Raw genomic sequence first — 21,936 nt, 5'->3', positions numbered from 1 at the left:
TTGACATGTAAAAAGCTGTACATGTACATCCTGTTGCTAAGATCGTCCAGTTTTCCCCTCATTCCATCTCCTGAAATAAATCCTTCCATTTTTCTTCTTGAAGAAATTCCCCAGTGAGGCACTGACCTCTTGCTAATTGGAATGAATGCTCCCTCCCGCTACTGCAGAGATTCTGCAGTTTTCTTTCCAGTGGACGTCTTGATTCGTTCTCCCATTTCTTGGGTCCCACATCTTTGGGCTTTTCACCCTCATTTTCATCCACAACTTACATCTTCAATAATGTGCTCGGTTTGGGAGTCTTTTCATATCTGAAAATGAACTTACTCTGTCCTCACTCTTACATGATAGTTTGGCAAGGCTTAAATACCTAGGTTCAAAGAGATTTTTACTTGGACTTAAAAAAAAAGTTTTATTGAAATATAATTGATTTACAATGTTGCGTTAGTTTCTTTTTGTTTTTGGCCATGTGGCATGGCTTGCGGGATGTTGGTTTCCCAACCAGGGATCAGACTCAGGCCCCTGGCAGTGACAGTGCCGAGTCCTAAACACTGGACCACCAGGGAATTCTCTGTGTTAGTTTCAAGTGTACAGCAAAGTGATTCAGTTATACATACATATATATTTATTCTTTTTCAGATTCTTTTCCATTATAGGTTATTACAAGATATTGAGTATAGTTCCCTGTGCTATACAGTAGGTCCTTGGTGGTTCTCTATTTTATATATATTTACTTAGACTTTGAAAGAATTATTCCACATTTTTGTAGCATTGAGCACCATTCATGATAAGTTTGATGCAAGCTTGATTCTGAATTCCTTTATGAGTGAATTCTTTCTCTCTTGGAGCTCTTAGTATATTCTCTTTATCTTGAAAGTTCTTAAATCTCATGAGGATGTGTTAGATGTGGGTGTTTTAAAAACGTGTTGTGTTTCCATGAGACAAATTCTCTTATTCTAAGATTCATGTCTTTCTATTGCTCTGGAAATTTTTATTATTTCTTTGATATTTTTCTCCCTTCCACTAGGTCTAGTGTCTCTTGAGCTCTTCATAGCTGCTGCCTTGCTGTATATTCTGGGAGAATTCCTCCAGTTCTTCTTCCAGCCATCCAACTTAATTTTCAGTTTAGTTTCAGTAAATCTTCTTTTAAATTTCCAAGAGCACTTTTCTGGTTGTGGTTCCCTGATTGCTTCTTTATCACATTCTTGTTTTCTGGGTAGTTGATTTGAAGATGATAATTAGGATTTTTTTAAGCTCTCTTCTGTTCTCTGAATTATCTTGGTTTCCTACCTGGTCAATTCATCTGCTTACTTTTATTAGTCTTTGCTTTTTTCTTTTTGCGGTAAGCGGGCCTCTCACTGCTGTGGGCTCTCCCGTTGCGGAGCACAGGCTCCGGACGCGCAGGCTCAGCGGCCATGGCTCACGGGCCCAGCCGCTCCGCGGCATGTGGGATCTTCCCGGACCGGGGCACGAACCCGTGTCCCCTGCATCGGCAGGCGGACTCTCAACCACTGCGCCACCAGGGAAGCCTTCTTTCTTTTTTTTTTTAAATAAATTTATTTATTTTATTTATTTATTTTTGGCTGCGTTGGGTCTTAGTTGCTGCATGCGGGCTTTCTCTAGTTGCTGTGAGCAGATGCGGGCTTCTCATTGCGGTGGCTTCTCTTGTTGCAGAGCAAGGGCTCTGGGCGTGCGAGCTTCAGTAGTTGTGGCACGTGGACTCAGTAGTTATGGCTCATGGGCTCTAGAGCGCAGGCTCAGTAGTTGTGGCGCACAGGCTTAGTTGCTCCGTGGCATGTGGGATCTTCCCGGACCGGGGCTCGAACCTGTGTCCCCTGCATTGGCAGGCGGACTCTCAACCACTGCACCACCAGGGAAGCCCGAGCCTTTGCTTTTCTTTGTATGTCTGCTTCTCTTTGGCAGTCGATCCATGTTTGGGAACAGCTTATCCACATTTAAAAAATTGGCCAGTTGCTCTCCAGATATTTTATAACATTTAAACACCCACCATCCTGTTTGGTGACATTCCTCTCTCTCCACAACCCCCTCTATTTGGAGTGACTTCAGTAAAACAATTGCAACACCAATCATTGCCAATTTGGAAGAGGACAGATGATAGACTGCTTCGTTTGCAATCATTTGACCATTTCTGAGATGTTTATTGATTTTTTATGTGTCTTCTTTTGCCAGTTAGTAACTGGTCAACAAACGAAAACAGCAAGGAAGCAGGGAAGAGATGGCTGGGAGAGAAATTCTTGGGCATTCCTGAATTCTCGTTAAATACCATCCTTCTTTCTCTGCTCCCCAAGTCTGAATGGCCTGGCATTCCCCCTTCTCTCTTCCGCTCACTGAAAAGTAATAATAAGTAAGTAAGACGAGTTACTTTATTTAACTGGGAAGGGAGATCAACTAGTCGAGACCAAATAGGAGAGAATGCCTTCTCTAAACCTGCAGCATATGCTTGGCTAATGAGAAAAGAGACCTTTGGGCTACCGTTCTCCTTTATCTTCTCTGATCTATTCTCGCGGTCGCATTGGGAATTTCTACATTTTTCATTAAATTGCTCCAAATGAGGAGAAATCACCGAGCTACGGAGGCTCCCCTTTGGAAGTCATAAAGTCAGCTCTTCAGAAATGCAGGCACAGGTTGAATCGGACAAAAAGCCCTCCTTATGTGGGCACGCTTAAAAATTCAGACCTGTGTGCATAGATTGGGGTCAGGAGCAAACGGGCTGTGACTGCAGATGCCTCGGTTCTTTGGCGGGAGCCTTGCGAACTAGACCAGGGGAAGGAAGTAATAAGAGAAAAACAAACAGAAGTTTATTCACGTGCGCGTTGCACATACGCAGGGAAGAACTCAGGGACGAGTAATTCCAAAGGGTGGTTAGAACTTGGGCTACTAAAGCATCTTGATAAAAGCACAGTCATTTTGTATAGAAGTGACAAGACAAAGGAAAGGGACTTTGAGCTTCCAAAGGTGGCATGTGGTTTGAAGGTGAATATATAGAGGAAATTAATGGGAGAAAAGGGCTAGTTAGTAAGGTTTGTTATGTAGATTTCCCTGGTGCTGTCTCTGGGCTGATAGGATTCTATCTAGAGTTGTGTCCGGTGATTCAGAATCTTCCCGCCCTTCCTGGTAGAGAGGGAGAGGGCAGAGAGTTTTGCTTCTTTTTAATTATCTTCACCTCAAAATGACTGGAGTGGCATACTCCGAACCCCTTCAAATACTACTGAGCACGTTGCATGTGGTGAGTCCAAACGGAGATGTGCGCTCAGGATTTTACTAGGGGTTTCCTGTATTTACACAGGACTGCCTGGATTTGGGAGACTTGCTCCAAAAATACAAAATATCCACTGACAAATTTTTATTTGATTACATGTCAAAAGGATAATAATTTAGGTAAATTGGCTTAAATAAAATATTTAAATTAATTAATTTTTTTTTTTACTTTTTAAAATGTGGCTTCCAGAAAATTTTAACTTACATATATGGCTTACATTTTGTTTTTAATAGACAGTGCTGGTCTAAGAGCACCGTGAAATGTCTCTTATCTATTCATACAGGCAACATATTTACTGAGAAACTGCTATGTGCAAAGCACAGGATACCCAAGAGGGAATAAGGACAGAATCTCTGTCTCCCTTGCCAAGGGTCCCCCTGAATTAGGAAATGACTGATCCAGGCTTTAAATCCAGGGGCGTCAGACTTTTGAGCTGTACCGGGTCCCCCCGCCACAACCCTCTCCTTGATCTATGGTTAGAATTCCACGTCCTCTCCATGCCATTGGGACAGTTATAACTTCTCCAATCCAGCGTCTGTACTTTCCCAACAGTCTGTCCTTTCCCAACAGTCTGTCCTTAGCATGTTGGAGCAGGAAGCAAGAACAGGTGGATCTGTGTTATTATCATGTATGTGTCAGGGCAGGCATGATTGGCAATGTAGCATATATGTGGTCTGCCCAAACTCTGGACACACAGAATTGTCTCAGACACACAGACAGAGGGAGCAGTCTAGAAAACAGAGCCCTCAGCTTCTCCAGTCCTTTTCTCACTCCCTCACCATCTGGTGGCCCAGTACCTGCCCACCTGGCCAGAGCAGCCTGGGGTCCTCAGCAGCCCTGGGGGGCAGGAGTGTTGTTTGTTGGCTAAGAGGAGTGGTCATCTCATTGGTCGCTCAAGAAGAAGCAGGACTCTTCCTACAATCTGCTTGTCTTTAATTAACCAAAGAGAGAAAATAGATTCAAGAACATGATGCAGGGTGTCAGATTAGGGGAGGGAGGGAAGATGGGGGGGGCCCACAGGGCAGGTTTGCAATTACGCGGAGATTCATACCGGTAGCCTCTCTGTGGCTGACTCTTTGGTTCTGACCTTTTATTTCAAAATTGAAATGGAGCTTAAGATCTTTCCCAAACAGTGGGCTCAGTGATCCTAACAGCTGGGGCTGTTGCCAGGTGCACTGCCAGGGAGCTCGAGTGGCACACCTGGTTTTTACAGAGTGTTTCAGAGACATCAGATCAAACTCACGAATAGCTCACATTTATTTAACACTCATCAGGCACGCGGTGCTAAGCAGCTGGCTTGCATGCTGTTCTGCGTGAGGGGCAGTGCGGTGCCGTGGTTAGGGGCTTAGCACTGGCTCCAGGATGCCCAGTTCCGGTGCTGACTTTACCCCCTAAACAGACAGATGACTCTCGTGAAGCAGCTGGGCCTCTTGGTGATTCACTTTTCTCATATGCAAAAGGGTGGCACTAGTAATGCTCTTACCCCATAGGTTTGTTCTAGGGAATAAATGAGTTAATATGTTTAAAGCACTTGGAACAGACCCAATACATACGCAGTTTTCAATGTTCTTTGTTCTATTAGCATCGAATCTTCATAACAACCCTACGAGGCCACGTATGAGTTTCCTCTCGCTGCTGTAACAAGTGACACACTTTGTGGCTTAAAACAACGCAAATGTTTTGGTTCTGTTTTTTATATTTCGGGAGCTCAGAAGTCCTCAAGTCAAGGTGTAGGCAGGGCTGTGTTCCTTCTGGAAACTGCAGGGGAGAATCGTTTTCTTGCTTCTTTTGCCTTCTAGAGGAAGCCTTGCATTCCTTAGCTCATGACCTTTTGTTTGCATTGCTCTGACCTCTGCTTCCCTGTCACATCCTTTTCTCTGTATCCCTCCCGTCTCCCTCTTTCCCTTAGAAGAACCCTTGCAATGACATTGAACCCACTTGGATAATCCTGGGTAGTACTTTCTAAAACCGTGCAAACTCAGACTGGGACTCGAACCCACGGTCTTTTAATTGAGATCACACACCTGGTCTCAGGATTTAATGAAGCTCAGGTTCTTTAAGTCTTATGGCAGAAAGAATTCAGTGAGAGACAAAGTGATAGGTAAGAAGTGGATTTATTTAGAGAGGTACACATTCCATAGACAGAATGCAGTCCGTCTCAAAAGGCAAGAACGGCCTTGGGAGAAACACAGAGTGTGGGCCATCTCAGAAGGCGAGAGGTTGCACAATACGGAGTGGTTAGTTTTTATGGGCTGGGTAGTTTCATAGGCCAATGAGTGGAGGATTATTCCAAGTATTTCGGGGAACGGGTGGGGATTTCCAAGATTTTAGCCACCGCCCACTTTTAGCCTTTTATGGTCGGCCTCAGAACGGTCATGGCGCTGGTGGGTGTGTCATATAGATGCTGACGCATTACGATGAGCGTATAATGAGGCTCCAGGTCCACCGGAAGTCGAATCTTCCGCTATCCTGGACCTAGCTGGTTCTAACCAGTCTATGTTATGTCCTATGGCCGTATCATTCTTTTAAAGGTTGTGCCCCGCCCCCTTCCCTCCTGTTTCAATTCCATCTCCAGATCCTTAATCACATTTGCAAAGTCCCTTTTGTCAAGTAAGTTAAAGTTTTCACAGCTTCTAAGAATTCGGATGTCAGCATCTTTGGGGAGCCATTATTCAGACTCCCAGAAGTTGTTATTATTATTACTGTTATCATCATCATCATCACCACCATCATTATACCTGAGACATCAGTATGTCTTCCTTAAAAATAACAAGGAAGGTTAATTTGGGCCATACCCAACTGAAATTACAAATCAAACAGAATGGTGGCATTTACAAGTTTGTGCAAGACCATGATTTCTTTCAGGATTGAGTTGTACATTCTAACCCGTGCAAGTGGCAGAATCAGATTTGCACCAGGTCTGTCTGATTCCTGACTCTTTGCCTTGACCACCATGTGCGAGAAGAAGGGACGTATTGTATCAGACTCCCACAAATGTTCGACAAAAACATTAATCGGGCGCCAACGGCTTACCTAGACTGGCTCTCATTTCGCCTTTTGCCCATTCATTCAGGTCTCCTGAGGCATCCTACATGTTAAGCGTTGAGCTAAGGGTAAACATGCCAACGTGCATTGACTATCTAGAATCCACCTTGTGCTTCCGCCTGCCTGCTGTAACTCTGTGTACTTTGCTCTGTATACTGCGGCGTTCCTGAATATTGTGTGTAGGGCAAAATCGAAACATGGCATGTATGTTTCCTCTTTGAAGACTCTTCTGGTGGGTCCTTTTGTAGAGCAAAGCTTTGAGGAAGGAGACTGATTAATGCCATGTTAAAAAATTAAATGTAGCAAATACAGATTTCAATATTTCAACTCAAGTCTGTGAGACACGCATCTTAGCTTTTCTACCATCATTTAATTTCTGTTAAGGCAGACATACCTAAACACCTACCTCAAAGACTTCCCTTACCCCCCAGAGTGGTTTGTTGCAAAGGATTTTGATGCATGCACGAGTGGCGTGGAAGTGGGGAGTAGTCTTCATAGCCCCACTAGGTTTTCCTCAGACCTGGTAAGGAGTAGGGGCCCTAGAATGATCCTGGGGAATTCTAGAGCAGTTTGGGAGTAAGTTGAACGTGAGCTGGACCTAGAGGAAGGTTGTGTTGGAATGACCCCTGCATGGACAGGGGGCCCTACTAGATATGGTCCCCATGCCCCACTCCCAGGATAATTTCATGGCACTACTTCAGCCTATTGGAACTTAGATGCATCCTTGGGGAGCAAGGAGGAGAATCCGAATTGCTTGAAATTAAACTCTTGTCCCTAAAGGTAAAAGACTTCATGAGAAAAATTAATTTCAGTTACAGAAAATAAGCAAGAAAATGATATTACTTTACAGACCTGAGTTTGTGGCCTAAAAGCCATTCCACCAGAAATAAATTTTTGTATCTTGAGGTTGTTTAAATTGGAAGCCCATTTGCTTTTACTATATAAAGTCGTTTATTTATTATTTAAATCAGTTATTAAGAAGCAGAAGATTCTAGAACTTTCCATGTCCACCCGAGGCCACGAGTGTCCTTGATACAAACAGGGAAGAGTGATTTAGGGTAGAAACGAGGAACATCATCTCATTTGCTACTTCTGAACTTTGACTCTGGGTGATTACAACTTTTTTTTTTTTACTTGTTTTCTTGTTTTTGGCTGCGTTCAGTCTTCGTTGCTGCACGTGGGCTTTCTCTAGTTGCGGTGAGCAGGGGCTACTCTTTGTTGCGGTGCACAGGCTTATCATTGCGGTGGCTTCTCTGGTTGCAGAGCACAGGCCCTAGACTGTGTGGGCTTCAATAGTAGTGGCGCATGGGCTCAGTAGTTGTGGCGCTCAGGCTCTAGGCGCACGGGCTTCAGTAGTTGTGGCTCACGGGCTCTAGGGCACAGCCTCAGTAGCTGTGGTGCACGGGCTTAGTTGCTCCACGGCATGTGGGATCTTCCCGGACCAGGGCTCGAACCCGTGTCCCCTGCATTGGCAGGCGGATTCTTAACCTCTGCGCCACCAGGGAAGCCCCCTTACAATTTTCTTTTTCATGTAATTGATCTTCCTTTATTGGAAAATGCCTTGTAGGTGTTGAAACACTGCTTTGCATCCCAGTCATCCTAGTCCTAAAATTTTTATGTAACTGCAGGGTCTGCAGCAATTTGTATTTGTTTTCCTGGGTGTGAAACTGATTGTGGACTCCACTGGGATAAGGCGCTTCATTTATACCGGGTAAAAAGATCCAAGGGGAGGTGGAGAGAGAAGAATACTACTTATTCAAACACCAGACAAGGGCTTCCCTGGTGGCGCAGTGGTTGAGAGTCCGCCTCCGATGCAGGGGACACGGGTTCGTGCCCCGGTCCGGGAAGATCCCACATGCCGCGGAGCGGCTGGGCCCGTGAGCCATGGCCGCTGAGCCTGCGCGTCCGGAGCCTGTGCTCCGCAACGGGAGAGGCCACATCGGTGAGAGGCCCGCGTACCGCAAAAAAACACAAAAAAAACCCCCCAAAAACAGGCAAAACACACAGCAGAAACACCGACACGTTGAAGAGGGCTGACGGCTGCTTTACGCTGACTTCACAGCCCTGATACTGCGATCCTGATCCCACACAGAACCAGCATTCTGCTACGATTGGGCTTCAAACCTCCACGGAATTTCTACAGATGTCATTTGTTGGAGTTTTTTTTTTTTTAATTTTTCAATCATCATCTTAGTAAATGGATAGACTACCTGCCAATTGCACAAGTACAAATCCCAGAATCGTTCCTTTTCCTTAACCCTAGATGTGACCTATTAGCAAATCCTGCTGGTCTTACATCTCAGATTGAGTTCCTCCGGATGCAAAATCTGGGACAAGGATGTGGGAGCGAGTGATTAATTTTGCAATAGCTCCTTCCAAGGAGGCACCAAAATGGACCTGGGGAAGTGAGAGGAGAAAAAGAAGGAAGGCAGCACAGGGTGGAATGAGCCCCATCCGGATGGGATGCTCTCCCCAGAGCTCTCCTCTCGCGATGATGCTACCAACCTTTTCAGCACGATTCAGGGACGTTCACTCTCCTGTTCAGAAGCCTCCAGAGGCCTCCACGTTGCCCGCTCCCCTTCCTATGCCATTCTGGGCTGGCATCATCCTCCACCACTTCATCCTGCAACCTCTGCCTTGCAGCCACACTGGCATTTTTCTAGTTCTCTAATACAGCCATCCGCTTATTCTTGCTTCAGGCTTTTGCACCTTCCGTTCTCTTTGTCTGGAACCCTGTTACCCAGGGATAGCTGGGTTTATTCCTAAATTCTGTGGAAAGTAGTGCCCTTCCACGCATGGCGTCCAATGACTCCTCACGGCTCTGTTTATTTCCTTCATAGCACCGTGTTTTCACAGTCTGATAGCATCTCATTGATTTAGCTCACGTTTATGTATTTTCCCTCTAAGAATATACTTTCCAAGTATATTCCTCTTGTCTACTTGTCTACTGTTCCAACTACATAGACGAGTGTCTTATTCATAGAAAGTCCTCAGTATTTATTGAACGGACAGATGAATGAATTTCATCCTGTCTGTGCCCCGGTTTTCCTGACTATATCCAGTCATTTCATGTAATGACTCTCTCTTTCCACGGCTGAAGCGCAGCTCTGAAAGTCACAGCATCCTGAGATCTCACCGTTCAACACGGCCTGGCTCTTCCAAACCCACCCTTCACTTAGAGGACAACATAAATGAGAGAAAATGTAAATCTGGACCCCGAAGTTAACCTCAAGTTTTTGAATCAATGAAATTTCACAGTCTGGTAATTTCTTTCCACCCAAATGCCCTCTTTGACAGAGGAAAAAAAAGGCTTTTTGGACAGAACATTTTGGTCGGTAGAATATAAATTGGAAAACAAAGCCATAATTTGCTTCATTCTTTGAAACATTACCTAATGTTCTGTCTCAAAGAGAATGGTAACAGGATGACCTGACTTTCCTCTTCTCCTAGTTCTACTCTGTAAAGTCTTGATCCAAATTTATTTATTTATTTATTGAGCTATTGTTGATTTACAATATTGTGTTAGTTTCAGGTGTACAGCAAAGTGATTCAGATATATATATACACACACACATATATTCTTTTTCAGATTATTTTCCACTATAGGTTATTACAAGATACTGAATGTAGTTCCCTGTGCTACACGGTAAATTCTTGTTGGTTATCTATTTTTAAAAAATATTTATTAATTAATTTATTTGGTTGTGTCGGGTCTCAGTTGAGGCAGGCAGGTTCCTTACTTGCGGCTTGCCAGTTGTGGCACCCGGGCTCCTTAGATGTGGCATGCAAACTCTTAGTTGTGGCATGCATGTGGGATCTAGTTCCCTGACCAAGGGATCAAACCTGGGCTCACTGCATAGGAGCACAGTCTTATCTACTGTATCACCAGGGAAGTCCCGGTTATCTATTTTATATATAGTAGTGTGTATCTGTTAAACCCATACTCCTAATTTATCCCTCCCCCCCTTTCCCCTTTGATAACCATATGTTTGTCTTCTATGTTTGTAAGTCTGTGTGTTCTGTAAGTAAGTTCATTTGCAGATCCAAACGTTTAAGTGAGCATCTCCACCTCAGAGAACTCCTGCAGCAGGAGCTGACTGTCACAGCCCTTGCGGTTTCTTTCTGTTTATTTGTTTGGTGTTTAGAAGAACTTACTTAGGAAAACCACCCCATTTTAGCTTCTTCCAGGTGGAAATTTTGAGATGCAGAGAGCAACCCAAAACATTATTATTTGGCCAAAGGTTTGAATAAAGAACTTGGAAAACATGTGCATTTTAAAAGCCAATATATTATCTGGGCCTCTGGCCTCTGTCCCCAGTAGAGCTGTGTCCTCCACAGTTGTGAGGGAAGAGAGAGTGATTTTTTTTTTTTTTTTTTTTTTTTTGCGGTACGCGGGCCTCTCACTGTTGTGGCCTCTCCCGTTGTGGAGCACAGGCTCCGGACGCGCAGGCTCAGTAGCCATGGCTCACGGGCCCAGCCGCTCCGCGGCATGTGGGACCTTCCCGGACCGGGGGACGAACCCGTGTCCCCTGCATCGGCAGGCGGACTCGCAACCACTGCGCCACCAGGGAAGCCCGAGAGAGTGAATTTTTATATGCATGAACCCGTTTTCTGCTGCTGGGAAAGCAATCTCTCCAGCCACATGTTTTTTCAGTGGCTGGTCCTTGCCGTGCGCTCACCTCCCTGTGCAGGGTCTTTGCACCTGTGCTTCCCTCTGTCTGGTGTTTTATCTAGATCACATCCTAATGCCTCTAGGGAATCCCATGCTTCAGGCCACATGTCCTCAGAGTGGCCTGCTCTGACCTCCCTGGCCACCTTGAGTGTCGCATCAGAGCTGTCCCTGCCCCAGCTACCACTCTTCTGCCATAGTTGAAACTTGTGCAAAGGTCTGTGTGAAGATTTGATTAATACTTACAGTGGAGAGTGCCTGGATCCCTGTCTCTGGGTACCATCCCGCGTGTGCCCGATTTCACCTGCTTTCCTTTCCGAGATCCAGCACCTGAGGCTTTTTCTTACCAAATCCCACTTTGCTGACTTGCATAGACGCCAGGGAGTGCCTGGGGATGTACATCCTCCCAGGGTGGCCCTGAACCAGAAGGAGTCCTAGGAGGTCACCCACATAACAGCTTAGCCTTTAACACCTCCCTGGCTTGCTTTCTTAGCTTCACGTCCAGTTGAGAAGCTGGAAATTTCCTGAGGAGGAAATTGTTTACTGGACTCACTTCCCTGCAAATCTCTTATTTCAGGAATTTCAGACCCTCAGTTCCCTGTTGCCTCTGGTGTCCTGGACAGAGTATTTGTCCATCCAGCCCGGTAAGCCTATTGCAAGCTCTGGGCTGTCGTGTTTGGTTCAGCCTCTGAGCAATACAGTGTGCGTGGACAACACCCCAAGGAGAGAGCTTGGTGGCCGATGTGGGGCTCACCTCTGTGCCCGTACCCGCTCCCGGGATCTTTGCCCTCCGGTCTCCATCACCGTGGTACCGACCAGGGTTCTTGGCCTCCTTAATCAATAGAAATTGATTAGAGGCCAGACAAGGAATTCAGGCCAGGCTTTACTGGGGCCCCTGCTGCAGCGGGGGGAGCAGGAACAAGTAACAGCTTCCCTTGCTCGCTCACTCCCCGAGGGCGGGGGGCAGCTGGCTCATTATATGGGGTGAGGGGAGGGGTGTGTCCAGGGGTCGGGCTGGAGGCGTGGCTCAGGTGGTCTGCCCACCCCTTTGGTGGTGTTGAGTGCAGGGGGCCTGCGCGGCCCTGCGTTGGCTCCCGACCCCCCGCTTTTGCTCCTAGCTCTTCAGAAGCGGCAGTTGGATTTTTTTTTTGGGGGGGTCTTTTTGTATCTTGTTGTCCATAATTTGCCCCAACTGCTCATGCACGGTTATCTTTAGTCCCTTATAGTTTCTTTGTATCTGTTACTGGAGGAGACGTGTGTCCAGGTGCAAGTCCTGCAGCAAAAGGCCCCGGCTCCCAGGTCCCAGCCTGTCTCAACTGCAGGTGCTCTCCAGTGCCTTGAAACAGCTGTTCTGTGGCCTTTAGGCCGCTTGTGTCATTATTAGCCATGGAACAGTTCGTCTGGATGAGCGACTCCTTCATCACCGTCATAGAAGGCAGGCTACTCACTGAAGCAGGCTGGCCATCACCTTGATTCCTTTCACCTCATCTTCCAGGGCTCCGTTTGCCGTTAAGGGCAAGATGTAAACTGTAGCCTCCACTTGGAAAGTGCAGCCCAGGCTGCCCGCTTGGCAAGCAGATGGTATTCTTGTTCAAAGGAGAGCCGTAAGCTTCTCCTCCAGGTGCAGGTATATTGACAAGCAAAGATTGGGCTGGATTTTAGTGCCCAGTTTCCTCCTGCCCCGAGGGGTCCCCTCATGCAGCCCACCGTCTGTCCCATGCACATGGGAGCCCTATCACCTCCGATTGAAGGCTGCGTAACTTTCCCTGTTAATTATACTTAAAAAGCAATTTTTGCACTTTGATCTCAACCGCGGAAGAAAAAAAGACATCGGAGGGCAAAAACCTAGAAGGACGTCACCAAAGCTCCAACGGGGGTGAATTCGGTCATTTTTATAAACTGTTTACAATGCTCTTGGGCTACTTTTAAAAGTGGAAAAATAATTTAAAAGTCACGTTTAAGGAATAAAGACACAGACTTACTAGAGAATGGACTTGAGGCTATGGGGAGGGGAAGGGTAAACGGTGACAAAGCGAGAGAGAGGCATGGACATATATACACTACCAAACGTAAGGTAGATAGCTAGTGGGAAGCAGCCGCATAGCACAGGGAGATCAGCTCGGTGCTTTGTGACCGCCTGGAGGGGTGGGATAGGGAGGGTGGGAGGGAGGGAGAAGCGAAAAAAAAAAAAAAAGTCACGTTTATAACAGTATACTTTCAAAATATGAATAGGACCGTGCAAAATTATGTCCACCATTTGAAGAAAAACTGAAGCGTGTGTAAGATGAGTTATTAATTTTTATTTCTGGGAGGAGGAACCAGAGGCATTTTTTTTTCTTTATTTCTTCTAGTTTTCTAGATTTTGTGTCATGAGCCTGAATTGCCTTTTTTCGGTCAGTTTGATTACATTTTTAACACAAGAAAATATATGTGAAGCTTGTATTAGTGTAATAATCAAGACCACAGTTTTTGGAGATACGGTCACGGGTTTGAGTGTGGCTCTGCTAGTTCCTAGTCTTGACCTTGAGAAGGATGCTCTGAGCCTGTTTCCTCACCTCTGATATGGGGGGAAACACACATGCCTCAGACGGTTGTTGTGAGTGAATAACAACACACACTAAGGATGTTTAATACTCAGTCTGACCCAGACTTGTTAAATGGAGTCTCATTATTACTGTTCTCGTAGTTATTGTTAATATTATTCAAATAATGTTAATACACTATTGTTGATCACAATAAAGATTAATGCTAATAAATATTACAGTTGACCCTTCAACAACATGTGTTTGAACCGCAAGGGTCCACTTATACGCGGATTTTTTCCAAGGTAAATACTACAGTCTTGCAAGATCCAGGGTTGGTTGAATCCACTGATTGGGAATCACGGATAAGAAGGGTGGACTGGAAGGTCTACTTGGATTTTCCAGTGCAGGGAGGGTCGGGGCCCTAACCCCCGCGTTGTGCAGGGTCAACCGTAATATTAGTCAAGATCTACTCACTTACGAGAAAGGACAGTTTGTTTCTTCAGAGCCTTGTGTTCTGAGAGGCCATCAGTCTGGCTGGAGTCTACAGGTGAGCGTGGACGAGCTGGTGGGAACATAGGGCAACGGGGGGTGAAGGCACTGCCCTCCCCCCCGATCCCCCCGCCATCCTGTGCTTAACTAACTGCCCCCTTCTCTGCTTCCACCCTCTGACTGGCCGCACCTTGAGGTCTTGTTAATTACTCCATTCTTTGTGTGTTCCCCAAACCAGGCACACAGCAGGTGCTCAGTAGTGCATGTGACATGAATCGGGGACCAGCATCCAACAGCCAAGCTACCCTTGTTCTACTTGATCATTTTAGCAGAAGGAAGAACTGCAGACTGTCTATCTGGAAAGATTGTTTTGTCCACCTGGCAGTCTGAGAGGCTCACATCACCGTAAAAAGGCAGCACCTTATTTAAAATGGTGCACACTCAGCTCCCTTGGGACCTTATGTGCAGCGTGGAGCTGACACCCATCCTAGGGAGTCAGAGGTCAGACACCTACAGACTCATTCAGTGGGGTCCCACGTTCACATCCCAAGGGTAGGTGGGCTTGGCGGGAAGGGCAGCGCTGATGCAGGAAGGAGAGCAGACGTCCTTGAGGAACCTCCCAGTTTTTTTCAGGGTCTGGCAATACTGGAGCTGTGTCCCTCCCTAGGCGAGGTCGTATTTGAGTCTTACGTTTACAATAAAAGAGACATTTTGATACCATGAGGCCCTGATCGCCTGAAGTGACCAACGGAAAGTTTTTAATGATAGTTGGAGTCACTTATGTCCAGCAGGTGGCCAAGCAGCTTGTTTCTCCTGAGAGGATTCCAGTTTTAAAAACAGGACAGTCCCGGGGAAATGGGACCCACTGGTCCCCCCAACACGGCCTCTTAGCTCTGCCGACACCATGGCGTGTGCTCCCTGAGGGAGGCGGTTGTCAAACAGCCTCACTGTCTCAGGCGCTCAGAACCGCGGTAGCTCGGTTGACCCCAGTGCACCGCGGAGGTATCTGCCCAACGCCAGCTGGCCTTTTTTAGAGTTGAACTTGGGGCAGAAGTGAAGCAACCAGCATTAGATTCAACCACAGTCCTCCTTCTCTTGATCTGAAGCCTGATTCTTGTAAAGCAATACCTGAGCTGGCTAGGCAGGGAGCTTGCTTTAGGCGTGGACGTGGTTTCTACAGAAAAGAAGGTACTGCAGGCTGTTTTACAACACACGTGCAGCCATGCTGTGGGAGAACAGAGCTCCCCTGGTGCCTCGATTAAGAAACAATCACAGGGGGCTTCCCTGGTGGCGCAGTGGTTGAGAGTCCACCTGCCGATGCAGGGGACGCGGGTTCGTGCCCCGGTCCGGGAAGATCCCACATGCCGCTGAGCCTGCGCTCCGCAAGAGGCCCCAACAGTGAGAGGCCCGCGCACCGCAAAACGAAAACAAAAACAAACAAAAACAAACAAACAAGAAACACTCACAGGGACTTCCCTGGCGGTCCAGTAGTTAGGACTCCGTGCTTTCACTGCTGAGGGTCCGGATTCAATCCCTGGTTGGGGAACTGGGATCCCACAAGGTCATGCGTCGCGGCCAGAACCAAAACCCAAAAAAACAGTAACAATATATGAACCCCATCGGCTTCTCACAGACTCTCCCATAATGATACAGATACTAGCCCCACACCACCCCCAGGCAAATCCATGCAGACAGAGAGTAGATCAGTGGTTGCCTGGGGCTGGGAATCTGGTGAGGGGGTGGGGAAATGGGGAGCAAATCTGATGAGTATGGAGTTTCTTCTTGGGATGATGAAAATTTTCTAAAATTGATGTGATGCACCACTGTCAACCATTGAATTGTACACTCTAAATGGGTCCATTTTATGTTACGTGAACTATGTCTCAATAAGGCTGTTATTAGTAGGCAGGTTTCTCAAAAAACTAAAAATAGAACTACCATACAACCCAGCAGTCCCACTACTGGGCATATACCCTGAGAAAACCATAATTCAAAAAGAGTCATGTACCACAATGTTCACTGCAGCTCTATTTACAATAGCCAGGACATGGAAGCAACCTAAGTGTCCATTGACAGATGAATGGATAAAGAAGATGTGGCACATGTATACAATGGAATATTAGCCATAAAAAGGAACAAAACTGAGTTATTTGTAGTGAGGTGGATGGACCTAGAGTCTGTCATACAGAGTGAAGTAAGAAAGAGAAAAACAAATACCGTATGCTAACACATATATATGGAATCTAAAAAAAAAAGTTCTGAAGAACCCAGGGGCAGGACAGGAATAAAGACTCAAATGTAGAGAACGGACTTGAGGACACGGGGAGGGGGAAGGGTAAGCTGGGACGAAGTGAGAGAGTGGCATGGACATATATTCACTACCAAATGTAAAACAGATAGCTAGTGGGAAGCAGCCACATAGCACAGGGAGAGCAGCTTGGGTGCTTCGTGACCACCTAGAGGGGTGGGATAGGGAGGGTGGGAGGGAGACGCAAGAGGGAGGAGATACGGGGATATATGTATATGTATAGCTGATTCACTTTGTTATACAGCATCAACTAACACAACAATGTAAAGCAATTATATTTCAATGAAGTTGTTAAAAAATTATATAATTTTTTAAATTAAAAAAAAAAAACTTATTTAAAAACATCACTCTCTTGTCTTCAACCCCCAAATTCTCTTCCCTCAACCAGCCAAAGGAACCACAATCCCACTGGAACTTCAAACAACAACAAATGCAAAAATAATCAGAATAAAAGTACACCTTTACCCCAGACGAGAGATCAACACAGTTTTCCATTCAATGTCCAGGCTCTCCTCCTCCTTCGATGTGAATTGGACGTTCACTGGGGGGAGGGGGGGAAACAGCATCTGCATCACCCTGGAACACGTCAGGACGCTCATTTTCTCCTGGTGACCCCGAGCATGCTCACATCTGAGAACTGCTGATGGAGATGACAGTGGATGGGTGACCGGAAGTTTCCCTTGTTAGGAATGACTGTGGATCAGCCCAGAAACCAAGAGGCAAACAAGCCGACAGTGTATAGTTTTCCTTCTAGACCAGCAGACGGTTTATTTCTTTAACAAGTTGTACATTTGGCGGGGAGAAGAAATAATAGGAGTTCAGTGAAATAAGAGACAGCCCACAAGATACTGACTTGTCAAGCCATGGAAAATGTTTTAATGACAATTGGCATCACAGGTATAAATAAATAGCTCCTTTTTCCCGTCTCTAATATGTGCTAGAAATATCTTTTTAAAAGGTCCAGCTAAGGTTATTGAGGCTTCGAGGACCCTTTCTTAGCTATCGATTTTAGTAATTAAAAAAATAAACACAGGAAGCATTCCTCCCGGTATCTGCGGGCGCCGCCCCACGGAGAGCATCACGTGACAGCCGGGCGGCTTCGTCCCCAGCAGCTGCGGACAGAACGGAGTATTGGGGTTTGTGCCCCTACCTCGTGGTCTCCTCTGCCTCGTACACTTCACTTTGGATGAGTGCATTTTGCAATGGGCTGCTACACGACTAGGCTGGTACCAAAAAGCACAGCTGATTGACAATCTAACGTAGATTTTCGTGTTTTCCGTTTATGCTGGTATAACCTGCCTAACGAAGTAAGAAAAACAACGGGAAAACCCTCAGTTTTTTTTTATCCTTGTTCATTTGGCAATAGCAGCATGTCTCGGGATAGATCTACCCTGTGAGGCTCGTGCTCGTTACTCTTGGGTCTGGTTTCTCTCCTGTGGATCGGACCTCATCTTCCCCGGGAGAAGCATCCGCACGACACCAGTGATGGAGTCCTGGAGGGGTCAGGGGAACCTGGCTGGGCTCTGTGCTATTGGCTGTGTCCCACGGGTCCAGCCTCTGCCAGTGTCCTACCCACTGGCTTTGGCCCTGTGGTGGGTGTAGTGGGGATGGGTGAAGGCATCTTCCCCCATCCCCCCAAAGGCTCTGAGAACTCCCCTGATTGTAGAAAACCCAGCAAATATCAACAAGGCTGGAGGGATACAGAAAAGCATCAAACGTAATACTTAAAGAGTGGATTAACTGACATCGTTTCTAAGCATTCATCTGATGTTTAGGAATATAATTTGTTTAATTTAGGAAAATATACCATTGGGTCCTCAGGAATAGACATTAAATATAAATCAAATGGAAGTCTAAGACACGAAAAGAAAAACAGGAGGGGAAAAAAGAGAATGTGGAAGAAGAAAAGATTATTAAGTAGAGATGTAAAACTCCTCAGGTCTATCCCAAGAGGCAACCAATATTCAGAAACGTCTCCTCCCCAAGCCCAGGGTGACAGTCCAAGGCTGTCCTCGGAATAGGAAAGGAATACTGAATTAAAACGGAAAATGTCTCTTAGCAGGCCCTAGTTTTAATATATTTTGCTCCTTTATTAGAAATATAAACAGATGATTACTTGTCGTTTTATTTGTCTTTTTGCTTTTTTTTTTTTTTAACAAATACTTTTTGGTAGCTTGTCTGGGTTATATTTTGACTCATAAAATAACCTTCCCAATTTGGCCCTGCGCAGGTCAAACGTCTCCAAGAAGCTCCCTTCCCCGAGTTTATTCCGCCAACTTGAGAACATCTGTCGTCATCAACCTCTGATTACAAAAAAACGTCCCTTTCCGGCTTCAGAATTTCCAACTGGTTTCGAAGGGGGACCCCAACGATTCCCTGTTCAGCCCCAGAGCTACTCTGGAACCGAAGGAGGGTGTCCAAGCACTGGCCCTTCGGCCAGAGGGGCCTAGGCTTTGTCCTTGAACTTCTCCAGGTGTTCTCTGAGCTCTTTGGGGGCGCCCACGCCCACGTCCTGGCGCACCCACTGGATGTCCTCGTCGGTCCCGCCGAGGATGGAGTTCACGGTGGGACAGCTGTCGTCCGCGGGGATGGTGGTGAAGGTGGTGAACTTCACCTTTTTCCTCTTGGAGGTGGGTGAGTGCAGGGGCTCGAGCTTCTGGTCCTTGCCCTGTCTGTCCCCGGAGTCGGCAGGCCTGGGGACCTGGCTGTGCCCGTGCTTTTGGGAACCTCCGTTGAGCAGGAGGCGGTCGCTCTCGTCTATGACGGTCGTGTGCTCGTCCTGCCGGGGGGACCCGTCGCCTACGTCCTCCAGGAGCTCCGCCTCGTTGCCCAGCCACACCCAGTCGTGCGAGTGGGTCACGGAGGCCTGGCCTTCCAGGGGCACCTGCTTGTGCCTGTATTTGAGGGCAAAGGTGGCGCAGTTGATGAGGAAGACGAGAATGGCCAGGCAGAAGACGCCCAGCAGGGCGTACATGCCGATCTCCAGGTCGCTCAGGCCGCGGGGCGCCTGCACCAGGTCGCCGGCCCCCGGCCCGCCCCCCGCCCGCGGCAGGTCCACCTGTGCCGGGAAGTTGGCGAAGTCGATGGGGATGGTCTGCAGCTGGCCCTCGCCCGCCAGCCGGGCCCCGTCCAGCCGGCTGTTCTTACCCACCTTGTTGTCCAGCAGCGACTTGGCCGTGGGGCTGCCCCTCCGGGGGGCCCCGTCGTCGCGCTCCGCGGAGGAGCTGCCGTACCAGGGCCCCTCCTGGCCCTTCTGGCGCCGGCCGCTGGCGTGGTTCTTCATCTCGGCCTCCTCGTAGGCCCCGCCGGGGCTGGAGTCGGCGTCATTCTGGCCGAACTTGACCCTGACAGTGCCGACGCCCACGGCCAGGACGCTCTTGCGTTTGGATTTCTGGCAAGCCTCCGCGATGGTCAGGTCCACTCGGACCAGGGGTCCCTGGCCTTCCCCTTCGGCCATGACAACGGGCCACCTGGGCGAGCGGGGCTGGGGGACTGACACGATGGCCTCGTCCAGGGACGTGGCGGTCAGGGTGAAGTCCTTGGTGTCGTAGATGTCCAGGGGCGTCACTGAGCCATCGCTGAACTGCAGCCAAGTGCTGAGCACGGCTTCCTGCAGGGAGAGGGGCAGTTAGAAAGCCACGGGGAGGCGAGGGGGGCGGACGCCTCTTCTCTGGGGATCGCGCCTGCTGCCATGCTAGAACAGAACCCAAAGACTTAGGGGCAGGACTTAAAATCCAGACCTGGTGGCTGATGCACCTGGGGGAAAAAATCCAGGTTTTATATCAAGGTCCGAGAATCACCTTAACGGAAACAAGAACTAACGTAGACAGGCAGTGACCGCTCCAGTGTAATCCTTACCCAGGGAAAAGACCCCACAGAAAGCCCTCACTGAATCCAGGCTCCACTGAATTTATCACCAGTGACGTCACTTGAGTGCGTCTGCTGGGTCTTCACATTATCCTACGCCTCGCTCTGATGTCCCCCCCGCCTATCAGAACCCTTGTGATGACATTGAGTTCAGTATGTTCCATTCTCCGCATACTCCATGGTAATCTGTCCATCTCAAGATCCTTAATCACATCTGCAAAGTCCCCTTTGACACATCAGGTGCCGTATTCACAGGGTCTAGGAATCACACGTGGCCATCTATGGTGCGCCATTATTCCAGCCACCACGGTGATGATGGTAGCTAAGGTGTCCATAGTGCTTCCTGGGTACCAGCCACTGTTCTACGTGGTTTTCATTATCGACTCATTTCATCACCACAACAGTATACAAGGTACACACTATTATCTATATTTCTCATTCTGCAGGTGAGTAGCCTGGATCACAGGGGGGACCCAAGGCTCACTCAGGTTTCCACCGCTAAGTGACAGAGCTGGGTGTGAGTCCAGCCAGTTCATCTCGAGTCTTAGGCATGGCTGGTAGTCAATCTCCTGGCTGCCTTTGACTCTGAGGTCACTGACCAGGCCAGGGACTGAAGGAAGCAACTGTGATGTGTCTGGAATTCTTCCCTGTCCTCTAAGAACAGGCGTTGAGTGGTCCCATTTTCATTCATCTGAGCATGTCAAGGACATGTATTAAAAGCCTCTTCTGTGTCAGGCCGTGTGCCACACACTGAGTAGTCGTGGACAGAAGACTGACAGAGAATAAACAAGACACGGCTGTTCATCGTGGCAGGCTGGGATGCTTCCTGGAGCTGGGCTGGGATGTTAGCTCTGCATAGGTTTGATGTGTTAAGTTTTTAATTTTTTTTGGCTGTGCCGCATTACTTGTGAGATCTTAGTTCCCCAACCAGGGATTGAACCTAGGCCCTCAGCAGTGAAAACATAGAGTCCTAACCACTGGACCGCCAGGGAATTCCGTAAGTTTTACTTTTTTTTTTTTTTTTTTTTTTTGCGGTACGCGGGCCTCTCACTGCTGTGGCCTCTCCCGTTGCGGAGCACAGGCTTCGGACGTGCAGGCTCAGCGGCCATGGCTCACGGGCCCAGCCGCTCCACGGTATGTGGGATCTTCCCGGACCGGGGCACGAACCCGTGTCCCCTGCAGCGGCAGGTGGACTCTCAGCCACTGCGCCACCAGGGAAGGCCCCTACGTTTTACTTTTTAATGTACAGTTCAGTGTACAGGGAGGAAGGAAGGTGACTAGAGATTAGGAGGGAGATGGGTTGGCCCTGGCTGTGAAATGGCCGGGATAGCTCCTGCTAGACAATCTGCTGGATGTTATGAAGGTGAAGCAGGGTGCAGAGGCGGGGAAGGAAATGGGCAGTGATCTCATGGTTGGGAAGAGCTAACGGAACCCCAGGGGTCTGTTGCGGGCAAAGGATCCTGTGTTTCCTCTAATCCTGGCCTCTGGACACCATGGCAAAGGGCAGAGGGTTTGAAGTGGGAGTTTTGAATTAAATACATGGATTCACTATTTCCCCGGGAACATTTTTCTTTAAACCAATTCTTCTGGGCCTCAGTTTCCCCAGATGAAAGTGGGAATGTGAATACCTAAACCATAGGGTCTGGGATGGACATCTATTTGGCCTGACCAGTTTCCATTCCTCCTTTCCGACGGGGGCTAGAACACTAATTTTCCTTTCAGAACCATGCCTTTTCTCCATTCAGAGCTTGAGGAG

At 47.7% G+C, this 21,936-nt stretch overlaps 2 protein-coding genes across 4 annotated transcripts in view; one reads left to right on the top strand and one right to left on the bottom strand.

Moving 5' to 3' along the window:
• SLC15A4 (solute carrier family 15 member 4) overlaps positions 1 to 18,639 on the top strand; it is a 93,011-nt gene extending 74,372 nt beyond the window's left edge. The window contains exon 8 of the mRNA XM_030859964.3: positions 18,544 to 18,639. Within this exon, the coding sequence (XP_030715824.1) occupies positions 18,544 to 18,620 (77 nt within the window). The 3' untranslated portion in view covers positions 18,621 to 18,639. The remainder of the gene's footprint in view (positions 1 to 18,543) is intronic.
• TMEM132C (transmembrane protein 132C) overlaps positions 17,163 to 21,936 on the bottom strand; it is a 375,242-nt gene continuing 370,468 nt past the window's right edge. For all 3 annotated transcript variants that reach the window (XM_060311004.1, XM_030859975.2, XM_060311005.1), the window contains exon 9: positions 17,163 to 19,923. In XM_060311004.1, the coding sequence (XP_060166987.1) occupies positions 18,760 to 19,923 (1,164 nt within the window). In that variant the 3' untranslated portion in view covers positions 17,163 to 18,759. The remainder of the gene's footprint in view (positions 19,924 to 21,936) is intronic.

Source organism: Globicephala melas, chromosome 13, assembly GCF_963455315.2.
Source record: "Globicephala melas chromosome 13, mGloMel1.2, whole genome shotgun sequence".
NCBI classification, from domain to species: domain Eukaryota; kingdom Metazoa; phylum Chordata; class Mammalia; order Artiodactyla; family Delphinidae; genus Globicephala; species Globicephala melas.
The sequence above is the reverse complement of the archived record's forward strand: the minus strand, read 5'-3'. Positions and strand labels throughout refer to the sequence as shown.